The sequence below is a fragment of the Zeus faber genome (genome assembly GCF_960531495.2).
Source record: "Zeus faber genome assembly, chromosome: 22".
In the NCBI taxonomy this organism is placed as follows: Eukaryota; Metazoa; Chordata; class Actinopteri; order Zeiformes; family Zeidae; genus Zeus; species Zeus faber.
In genome coordinates, this window is record NC_137209.1 from 13977352 (window position 1) to 13989054 (window position 11703).

The window sequence follows — 11703 nt, forward strand, 5'->3', positions numbered from 1 at the left end:
GCCCGACGGCGTGGACCGAATTTAAATGTGCTATAAGTGCATGTCTGATGAAGACGTTGCTGGGAAACTGCAGCATGATCACTAGGTCTGTTTGACAGAACCAGGTGGCATGAAGTGGTGCGCTCACAGACAGACACACACAGACAACCATCTGCAACTCGCAATCACACTCTCCAACCCACACAACTCACATTCACGCACGCACTTCCATTAATAAATGAATACAGCCAGACAGTGAATTAATAACAGAAGGAAAAACTTGTAGCGCGTAGTGGTGTGGCTGACAAATAATTGCGCTCAAATCAATTATGCTCCCCGCGATAAAAGCCCTCCATATTCTATCAGACGACCCTGTCTGGAATAATAAGTCCAGGGCTGAGGCTAAGCAATGAACCGCATGTATGTAGTTACACAAAGGAACTCCGGAAGGCTGCATGAAATGCGGCCCTGCGTCCCTGGGCCGCTCGGCTCTGCTGGAAAACGCCTGGTGGAAATCTCTCGTCCCTGCGCCTCCTCGAGACAGGACCCGGCGGGGCGGGGGCCCTTGTCTGCGTCTCTCTCCTTTTCTATGTCTTCCGTTGGCCGCTCACTCAACCGCTCCCTCCTGTCCTTCTGTCTCTCCTTCTTCCTTTCGTTTCCGGCACCTGCGACCCAGAACACGGACGACCTGTTGGTAGCGTCTGCAGAGTGCCCCAGTGACGACGAGGACCTGGAGGAGTGCGAGCCCGGAAATGGTGAGTCCACTCAGGGGGTTCTGTTTCCATGTACTTTGGGATGTGGTGAAGGTTCTGTGGAGGAGGGGCCGGGAGGGTGGGCGTGTTTGGGGAAAGAAAGAACAGGGTAGCTACTACAGTGTTGTGCTCTCCCTCAGACCCCTACGTTGACGCCTTGTGAACCTCCCTTAGAAAACGACGGCTCCTTGTCCGGCTCCGATTGGTCGCGACGTGTAACCACCCACCAAAACCATTGGCTTTCCGGGGATTTTAAGTCGACACCACAGGCGCACCAAACTGGTCCTCGGCTCTTGCTGCGATTTGTTTCCCCAACCCAGGCCTTTAAGTACTGCCGCACCAAGCATAGGGGGGGAAACGGTGGTGGAAGACCAGGGGCAAACGTCAACATCTCCTTCTGCTCTTTGGGGATATCCACCCTGAATTTGAAAACTGCCAAGAACCACGCAAATAAATCCAAAAGTCAAAAGCAAAATGTAGGATTCTCAAGCCAAGAGCTCGATATAAGGTTGTTGGATGTAGGTTGGTTTACCTGGGAATATGCTGTGTGTACAGTAAACAGGGTTGAATCGGCGTGTCAACATCAAAGGCCCGACTCAAACAGTCTGCAGCGCCCGCAATGCCGCCGTGACGCCCGGCAAAGCACTCAGGAACACAGGACATAAGTGAATGGCTTTCTCAAAAGTTTGCCAAAGTCAGGCAGAATGTCTACATTGGACGTAAGCGCTCCACTTCCCCCCTCGAGCGTTCTTTCGTCGCTGTTTCCAAATCTATTAGAGACAAGGCTTAGCGGATTCAATGGGGTGTACGTTACGGCGAAACCGGCTGGAGATTATAGGAAATGCTATGTTTGTGCGAGGTAAAGCCAATCCAAACCCGCGTCGGAAAAAAAACTCGAGAGCGGCATTCTCCCTGCGGTTTTCTCTGTAGGTGGTAGGGACTGAAAATACCGGTTCAATTCCCTTCTCATCAAAAAAGGAGGAATGAGGGGTTTTTTTTGGGGGGGGTGTTTTCTCTCGGTAGTTGCTACGCCTAGACTTAATCTCCAAGGGCAGAACACCTGCTCTCTCGTTTTCGCTCCATCCCTTCCGTCCCTATCTCTCACTCTTTTTCTGCCCATCCCTGTCTCTCGCACGCTCACGGACAACCACACTGTCGCCAGACAGACACTCGTCCGTCCGTGTGGGTGTAACGTCTTTCTCTCCGCCGTCGTCTCTCTTGAGTACGGCATGCAGACAGAAACGCACCGACACACGCACACGCTCCATATCGCTGCCGCCAGGCGCCAAAAGAGTCTCCGCGCCAGGCGAGCCGGCCGCGTCGGACACGCGGCGGTGAAAGACACGGGCGAGGACAGAGCGCCTCTCACACACAAACACGGGCGCACACACGAACAACAGGCGGCCTCGTTGTTTCGTGAGATGCAACCGTTTTCAATAACATTTTAGAAAACTAGCTCGCCCGTCGATCACCTCCCCAGCGAGGAACACCACAAATAGATCGGAGGTTATGTTTTTATTATTATTATCATCATTGTTATGGTTATGGTCAGGCTATAAGTGCCTCTTGGGGAATTGCCCTACGGCAACCGAATGACCGGACCCAACGTTGACGTACACTCAGGAAACTAGGTTCCCGGCTTTGAACCTTTCTGTGCCGAGCGCTGCCGCCTCCCCCTGCGCCAAGGAAAGGCGAGCATGTTTGGCCGCCGCGCACATGACTCGCCGTCGAGGCATTGGCCGCCGGCTCTCGAAACGGAGTTGGGCCGATTCCGAAGTGCAAACGCCCAAAAGAGACGGCACGAAAAACAAGAGAAGTAGCTGACAACACTCACAACCGGGTTGTTTGCGAAGGGCGAATCTCCTGGCGGGGGTGGCCGCAAAATGAGAAGACAGAAGATCCTGCGAGCGAGAGCTTTCCCTTTATGGGAGGATACGACTCGGCTTCGTTGAGATGCGCGCCGCGTCCCCTTTGAGCTTGAGCTCGAACGGAGGAAAGCGGGGAGAGGGAGGCGGCGGAGCGTCTGAGGAGGAAGAAGGAAGGAAGGAAGGGAGTATTTATGGGAACGACTCCTGCCTTTCCCCCACTGGGCTAATCAATCTTTTGACTGCGTACGGGAGCTTTAATTACGCCAACTGAGCCGGCTTTGGCGTGGATCTTCCAGCGTTTTTTTAATGAGCCCCCCTCCCCCGCCCCCAACTCGCAGGACGCCGGAATGTCGACGTAGCGGGGGCCCTGGCTATAGCCCGACGGAACATTCATAATGGGAAGCTGTGACAAAATGACACACACACCCACACAGAGTTACTCACTCCTGGGCAGCAGGGCGCAGTAGCTCAGTGGTTAGCACTGTTGCCTCACCGCAAGAATGTCCGTTCCAGGTCCTTTCTCTGTGGAGCTGCATGGTCTCCCCATGTTGGCGGGCGTTTTCCTCCGGGGTCTCCGCTTTCCCCCCGCCATCAAGACACGTTTGGTAGGGGTTCACTGCTGTCGGTGCCCCTGACCAAGGCAGCGGCGAAAGAACCGGAGCTGGTTCCCGGGCGCTGCACTGCGGCTGCCCACTGCTCCTAGGTATAGGATGGGGCAAAATGCGAAGGATGCCAAGATATGTCAATATCAAATGTGATACAAGCCACGCACATATATGGTTATATTCACACAAACACGCCAATTTGGAGAAAAGCTATCAACAAAGATGCGCAACCCGATTAATTTCTCTGTGAAAATCGCCTCGCTCATTAATTCCTTATTTGTTGTTTCATCGGTGTTTGTCCTTACCTTGCCTCCTCTGTGTAGCAGCTCCCATCTTCCTTCATCTTTCTCTCTCCCTCTCTCCTTCTCCCTGGGAGGCCCCCTTCCATAATTCATCAGACCCCTCGCTAGAATGAGAATGAGCCGCAAACGTTTCTTTTTTCGACCAAAGAGGCGCGAAGCCCGGAGTTTGCACCGCCAGGGTAGCCCTCCAATGTGGAGCCGAGCTCCCGCTAATGACGGTTCTGCATCGGGGAAGAAGAAGAAAAAACATATCAATAAAATATCATTTTAACGTTGGCCATTTTTAATTTATTACTTAATTATTGAATTGTTTTTTTTCAAGTTATGTTTTATGTTGCTTTGTTCATATTGAATACATTGAAATGATAAAGTTTGGAAAGGTGCTGAAAAATCATGGCCCATCATAATCTAACCCACCTAAATATTTATTTTATGGGGATTTCAATACACTGTGTATGATTTGAAAAATGGATGAAAAAAACGAACTTGCCTTGATTAAAACAACGTTTTAAAACACGATTTTAATATTTTCATCAAAGATTTAAACATTTTTTTAATGACAATTATACTGAGAGACTTAATAAGAATAATAAGAATAAGAATTAGGCAGCCAGTTTACCTATGCCTGTATATAACCTAATGTGAAAGAGCAAGTGTAGAGAGTAATGAATCTTAATTCATTAATACATTTATTCATCTATAGTTTTGTATAAATAAAGTCTTGAGTCAGTCTTTGTGTTACCACATTCCTTTGGCTGGGATTCCAATCATTTGGGATAAAACGTCTCTGTATAAGTCATGACATGATATTACCTAGAGTATGTAAAAAAAAAATCGAACTTATCAAATTAATTTAATTTAATCAAGACAATGTAGTATACATTTTTCAACATTTTCTTTGCCACGGGTAAATAGAATAAAATAAAACAGGCTGCAGTGATGTTTAATAACATATCCATGTTGGGGGAATGTCATTAAAGGCGAAGGAGGAGTAGGGTTCTTGTTCTCGGAGGCTCGGCGGGGCACCTCCTCTGGATATCGAAAGAAATTTCCCCCGTCAGAGCTCTGTTTTTCTCCATCAAGGTGAAGTCTTTTGTTGTTTTTTTTTTTTTTTCACCTAATGGGACTTTTTTTTTTTTTTCATTATTCTTATTATTTTCACGACTTCCCGGGAGAATGATAGACAAACTCTGGGGAAGAAAATTGTCGGCACTATAGGGGTACCATTTAATTATTATTAACATTATTATTAGGGGTCCAGCCCACAGGGCTGGAAGGAACCCTATTGTTTTTGTTTGGGTATTTATTATTATTTTTCTCCTCTGAATTTTGCAGAAAAGAAGTGCCCGGTGCAAAGCAACCGCTGAACCCACGGACACATGAAGTGTCGTTGTATTCGGTGTTAGTCCAGACATTTCGGGGTCCAAGTTTGATCCACATCGGTCTATATTATAGATTAGACGTAACGGAAGCAGCCGAGCCTAGAGACAGCAGGGTGCTTTGGGACATCATCATCCAATTAGTTTTATACTGTAGGTGAAGGTTGTGGCTGTGGGGGAGGCACAATACACTCCATTGGTGTGTACTGGTTACTTCACGCCATGCCGCGCCGGATCGAGACGAGAGCAACTGATGCTGCGTTCCACGGGAACTCGAAGAATTGTAATTCGGCGCTATAGGAAGTGATGCGACTAACCTGGACCCCGTGCATGGCTGCCCGCAGCTGTTGTTCTCATTATTATTTATTTATTTTAACATCTTGATTTTCTTCTTTGCCTCTAATGGTTCAGGGGGCCGCCGGTAGGAGCGGGAGGTGTGCGAGGCAGAGAAACAGATAAGCCGGAGAAGGAAGGCAGTGGTAGACGGTCGGGGGGGGGGGGGATGCAGGATAATAAAAGCAGATAAGGTAAAAATAAAACAAACAAAGAAGAAATCCATCGCGGCGGAAGACGCAGCGAGAATGGAAAGGTGACACAGCAGATGGGGGCAACAAATAAAGGGGAAAAAAAAAAAGGTAAGCAAAAGGAAATAAACAAACAAAGGCGAATCAAACTAAGATTTTGCTTCTGGGCTTTGGTTGTTTTACGCAGCTGAGAGGAAGTCAGCCCCCACCCCCCCTATACCTTCAACAGAACGTGTTGAGCGAGTGGCGGCGTCATCCATCAGTGTCAAAATAAATTACTTCTCCTTGGGCCGAAATGCAGCATTAGTAAACAGTTTAGACTCCCCGCGTATGGAGGAAAAAAATACGGACACAATTTCATCTGAGGTTTTTTTTTTTTTTAATGTTGTTTTGTTTTTTACGGACAACCGTGATGGTGTCTGAGGCTCACCTTCCACATTCCAAACAACCCTTTTCCTTTGTATATGAGGAAATTCAACTCGTACCATTTGGTCAGTCGATCGGCGTTCCGCTCAGTCAGACAGAGTACAGGTGGAGCCGAGGGGTCGGGACTCCCTCCCCCTTCCATTGGGGGAACCCTAACCCTCAGCTAAAGGGTAGACCAAGTGCTCGCTAAAGGATATGGATAAACCAAAAGAAAACGAAAATAATACTTACAACCCCACCCCCGTTCAGGATCGATGCCATATTTGTAATTTATTTAGCGCCGTGAAATTTAAGCTCATTAATCGCTAAATAATCCTGGACGTGAGTCAGTACAGTGTCGTACGGGACATTCCATACCCTGTTATTTTGAGTTCTTGGCAAGTTTTGGATGGAGAAACCAGATCTTTGCAACCCGAGGAAAGCCAATGCGTCGGTGGAGAGCGGGGGCTGTCGCCTCCACAGCCCCAATCCCGAGCAATCTCTGCTGCACAAGGAGGTAAAAAGGGAATCCAGGAGTCCAGGGAGCGAAGGGAGAGCACGGTGCTGTCGCTTTTGACAGCGTTTGAGATGGAGGTGCGGTATCGCTGGAAATTAAAGGATGGTTCACGAGATAAAACTGCGCAGAATTCCCAGGTTTCGCTTTTGCCTCTTGCGTTCGTGTATTTGTGTGTGTGTGTGCGTGCGTGTGTGTGTGTGTGTGTGTGTGTGTGTGTGTGTGTGTGTGTGAGGACTGCTGTTTCTCCATTGAAGACTAGGATCCTAATGGGGCGTTGGCCCTGCTGCATTAGTTGAAAGCCTGTGGAACTTCCACAGGCAGAGGAGTTTCGGCAGTGCTCCCTCATTTTAAAAGTCTTATTTCCCCATTTATTTATCCCCACTGTCTTTGTGCCTTTGTGCCCACTTATCAGAAGAGAAATTACCGATATTCAAGTTAGAATGAACCTCCCATCCTAAGTTGAACTAGGACACGAATCACACTTTAAATCTGCACTAATTTAAATGGCCTTTCTCAGCCCTGGTTTGAAATGGTCTCAGACTTGCCTTTTGCCTTGGTTTGAAAAAAATCCGATTTGCATAAGGAAGTTTAGAGCTAATCTAGGTCTAAAGCGAAGGCTTGAATTAAACCCGGCCAAAGGCAGGTTTGTCTTTGGATTAATGAACGTGGGCCTCCAGGTCGACCTCGACAATAGAGAACATGGATGATCCGGACTTCATTAGTCCGGGACTTCCTAGTCGAGAACTAATTCCTCTTGAATTTAAGCCACGTCTCAGAGAGGCATTTTTTAAATTCTGGATTCATTTAAGTAGGATTAGTTTAGCCCTGATTAGACCCTGTCTGCGAAACCACCCCTAAAGTGTTTTATTTACATTCAAATTAAGTAGTCCCCCGCCCCCGAATCCCCCAAAGTATTTCTTGCGGTGTAACCACGGCGAGCCACGGGTCGCAGATCCTCTCGTCAAAGCAGGGCGAGCAGGGATGTCTATTTGAGGGGGGCGCGAAGGGAGCAGCAGGTACACACCTTGAAATTGCATTGGCAGCGTTTCTGTCGAGGGGACAGATGGCGTGTTAAAGATAGCGCCGCTAGCTTCCATCCCCAAAAACCTGCTCTGTCGACCACCCTCAGTCACGCAGCCCGTATCTCTGAGGGAGCTCCCGCGGGGTCCGGGGAGCTCGTCGCGTCGCCTCGTTTTGTTGGCCGTCCTCTTCCCGTCCCCCCGACTTTCGCCGCTGTTTGCCGCTCTCTCTGCGAAAGTTGCCGCGACTCGAAGTTATGACGCCGGCGAGCTCCAGTTGGACGTTTTTTTTGTATTTTTTTTTTTTATATATATTCTTTTTGTTTGTCAAATTTGCCACCGTGCACTCTCCACCCTGTATTCCTCGTCCTCAAGGTGAAACGCGGTCCTCAGCGCCATACGCACACAGAAAGGGGGGGGAGTCGGTGAGAGAGAGAGTAAAAGAAAGGGAGATATAATGAAAGGAAAGGAAAATAGGGTAGTACCTTGAGCATTGCCATGGAAACTAGACCATGCTGGCAGTTGGTTTAAAAAAAAAAAATGTGAGAGTTGAAAGGGGCTGCATTCTCGGGGCTTGAACAATGACTAACTTTTCTTTTTCACAGTTTGCCGCGTTTGACTTCATTTCAAGCCGTATGTGTCGTATTTGCAGATGTATTAATATACGGATGTTTTGTATTACCTTCGACTGCAATCGTTCCTTTGCCTTAGATGGAACGCGCGTGCCGCCGCTCCCTCTGCGATTTTTTTCCTTTTGGACTCCCTCCTGGACATCCCAGTCGTTACCTCCCCAGACTAAAATACGAAGCGGATCGAAACGGAATCGGAATGAATAACTTAGACTGTGAATCGATAAATTCTTCTTTGAACACTGCCTTCATCAATAATCACTAGTCTACATTATACTTCAGATGGGGGATGGGTTATTCAGGATGTGATAGGTACTCGGTACACACGGTGCATATACGCATGTAAATGACCAGGAAAGACACAGGTATACTTCACATGCCTACATATACCTTCCACTACCCTACTGACACCCTCTCAATGCCCTCCACTGAGTCATGTTCACGTTACACTTGAGAGTTTTCGACCCGCTTCCTATTTGAGTCGGGAGTACGCTTTGGAGACTCGCCGGCGGAAGTCAGTGGGGGAAAACGGAAAGAAAATCGTCGCGCTCCGCAGAGGAGGCCGCGGCGGGAGTTGCGATGTGTGCGTTTCCGTCGAGGTTGGGAGCACGTGCGCGGTCAAATGTTCTGCAAAACATCCGTATCGCCCCCCCCCCCCCTGGTATCAGAGTCCCACGCCGTTCTCTGGGTGGAAACGTGGGGTTGGTTGCGGAGATGAGTGGGCTTGACCAGCTGCCAAAACCGCTCCACGGGGGGGCCTGGGGGGAAGCGGACAACCCTCCCATTATACCCTACCTGTTACTTCTATAATTACGTGATCCCCATCCCCTTTCCTCCCTTGGGTCGCTCTGATTTACCTCATTGAACGAACAAACAGCCAGAGTCATGATTTTATGCAGACAATAGTGGAGTATTTTTCAGTCTTGTTTCACTGTTATCCCCCCACCCCCACCCCCCCGAGATTTGCCATAATAACTCTAACCCCTCCCTCCACTGTGTCTTATGAAACTGTTGACTTGATTGTAACCCTAACACAATTTCCCGCGAGGAGAGAAAATTTGCTATAACCAGTTGAAATGTATGTCTAATGATCTGTATCTAATAAGTGAAATATATTGCACTTATAATATGTACTGTTAACATTTTTCCTGACACGTTTTAACACCAAACCAAATGTCTGTGGGGGGCATTTTTGAATCCCTGTTAGAATGAGCTGAAACAAATACAGTTTAGTGAGTTATTAGCGAAGGCCACATTTTACAGATGGGGACGTCAGTATGCTCCCTGCTATGCTTCTCTAACTTCCCGGGAGTAAGATTGTATGGGTGGCTGTTTCAGAAGGACATAAATGTCCCCTGTTTGTCTTTTGGGCGGGGAGGGAGTTTGGCCCCGGGGACCCATCCCAGCAAACATAGTCAGCCACCTGGAGTTGCTACATTGCATCTCTCTCGTTATACAGTAGTTCTGGGGTAGAAATGATGGGCCACGGGACCCTCTCGAGGGCTTGCATAAAGTTTGGCTAATTAGAAATGAGCCACGGAAATCACCATGCTCAAAGGAAGGGGTAAAAATAAAGCATTGGGAAAACACTGTATGAATAATTCAAGGCTCCTTTTTAACATTATGGGGTGGGGGGGGGGGGGTGAAAATGAAAAGCCAGAGATAAGCGAGGGAGAAAAAGAAAGGGAAGTGGGGGTGGGAGTTGTCTTATCACTATCCGAGAACAATCTTACACAGCTTTCTTTTTTGTAATTTTTTTTTTCATGCAAAAATCATGCGGCCAATTTGTTGATGTAAGTGACCTGAACCTCGTGGTTTGCTATCTTATTTAACCAATCACAGCAGAGACGTCTGAGCTCTAAGTGTACTTAGCCTAGGCTAGCCTTGACTAGTTGTTTTGCCAGGCATACGTTAGGATGTAAGCTGTTCAGTGTTATTTGTAGTCTGCTTTTTTTAATCCTGTTGTGTCAGTACATTAACGTTAGACGTAGGTAGGATGATAGGTCAGGACAGTTAGGAATGCTAGGCTTTGGATATAATGTTTTTTTTCTTACACCATAATGTATATAACTTCAGTTGGCAAAAGTCAGTCAGTATGCAACTTATTTAAATAGAGGAGGCTTACTAAACTTGAACTAACTTGTATTACTGACGCCAAGTTAAGTCTTAGTGCTGTTCAAATAATGGTACTGTTTTCATTTGAGCTGTTTTTCTTTTCTGACGCTGGCTTGAAGGGCCGTCACTCCTCAGAGGGTCTCTGACGCTGTTTTTTCCCCCTCCCCGTTGTCTCTTTCTTGTCCTAGGAGGTGAATTAGTGTTGCCCATAATAACCGTGGACTCCCTAGACCCCCCGTCCATCGCCACCCGCTACCCTGTAATCCCCCCGCCCCCCACCACCTACCGCCCCTTCCTCACCTTGCTCGAAACCACCAAAGAGTCCCTGCCCCTGCCCAACGCCCGCCCCCCTTGCCCCCTGGACCAGGAAGACTGCGAGGAGACCATCGAGGTGTCGGCCTACGGCTCGGGGGAGATGACCGAGTCGGACGACGAGGACTATTTCAAAAACTCGCCGCTGGTCACCGACAGGACTGTCCTCCCCCCTCCCCCGGCCGCCGAAGGCGGCGTCCTCAACCCCCGCGACCGTCACTCCTCCCGCGTCCCCGACTCCAACCGCCCACCCCTCCCCTCCACCCCCACGGCCGACCCCGACCAGCTCGGTCCGCGCCTCAACCCAGGGGCGGCCGGCGCTTCTGGCGGCGGCGGCGGCGTCAACAACAACATCCCCGCCGGGAAAATGAACACCCGGGACCAGGTGCTGCTGCCGCCGGCCCACCCGTCCTCTGACCCGGGCCACCGCCGCCAGCCTGGCATAACCTACCCCCCTAACTTCCCCCATGTCCCTACTCCAGACCCCACATCTCCTGAGAGAGGCCTGCCCGGCGCCGTGGAGGTGCAGCAGTCCAGCAGCACCACAGGCATGGTGGTGGGCATCGTGGCGGCTGCCGCCCTCTGCATCCTCATCCTGCTCTACGCCATGTATAAGTACCGCAATCGCGACGAGGGCTCCTACCAGGTGGACCAGAGCCGCAACTACATCAGCAACTCGGCGGCGCAGAGCAACGGCGCCCTGGTGAAGGAGAAGCAGACGGGGACGGCCAAGACGGTCACCAAGAACAAGAAGAACAAGGACAAGGAATACTACGTCTGAAGAAGGGATCGGCGAAAAGCGCCAGGCGCCGGCGGCCAGAGACAGACAGCAGGTGCACTTTTGGGACTAGGAGGAGGAGGAGGAGGATGAGGAGGAGAAGGAGGATGGTAGCAGAGCAGAGCGAGAGAGAGAGAGTGGGAGATACTGAGGGAGAGAAGGCGAGTCGGCGAGAGTAAAAATCGGTATCGCAGGAAAGGGAATCCGACCCTAGCGAGTCATTCGTTGAGCTTATTTTCACGTGTACAGTATCGTCAGAGGGCCGTCCGTTCTTTAGTTCTAAACACGAATATCCTTCAAAATGACGCGTTAGATGCGGCGCGGACACGAGCCGAGCGCTATTCCGCTTCTCGCGGCCCAATAGACAAACACACGTGGCATTTCTGAGACAAAGCGGGTGATTTCAGGGCTCAAGGCGATCTTCTAAATCCTCCCCCCTCCCCCCGGTAAAGAACCAGCCACCGCCAGTATTCCAGCTGAGAGCCTCCAGCGCCGTCCGAGGGGCCGGCGAGTTAGCGT

The 11703-nt window shown here is 49.6% G+C and overlaps 1 protein-coding gene across 1 annotated transcript in view; it reads left to right on the forward strand.

Moving 5' to 3' along the window:
• Positions 1-11304, forward strand: part of nrxn2b (neurexin 2b) — a 677945-nt gene extending 666641 nt beyond the window's left edge. Inside the window, exons 21-22 of the mRNA XM_080022852.1 lie at positions 656-734; positions 10889-11304. Of these exons, the coding sequence (XP_079878978.1) occupies positions 656-734; positions 10889-11187 (378 nt within the window). The 3' untranslated portion in view covers positions 11188-11304. The remainder of the gene's footprint in view (positions 1-655; positions 735-10888) is intronic.
• The last annotated feature ends 399 nt before the right edge of the window (positions 11305-11703 follow it).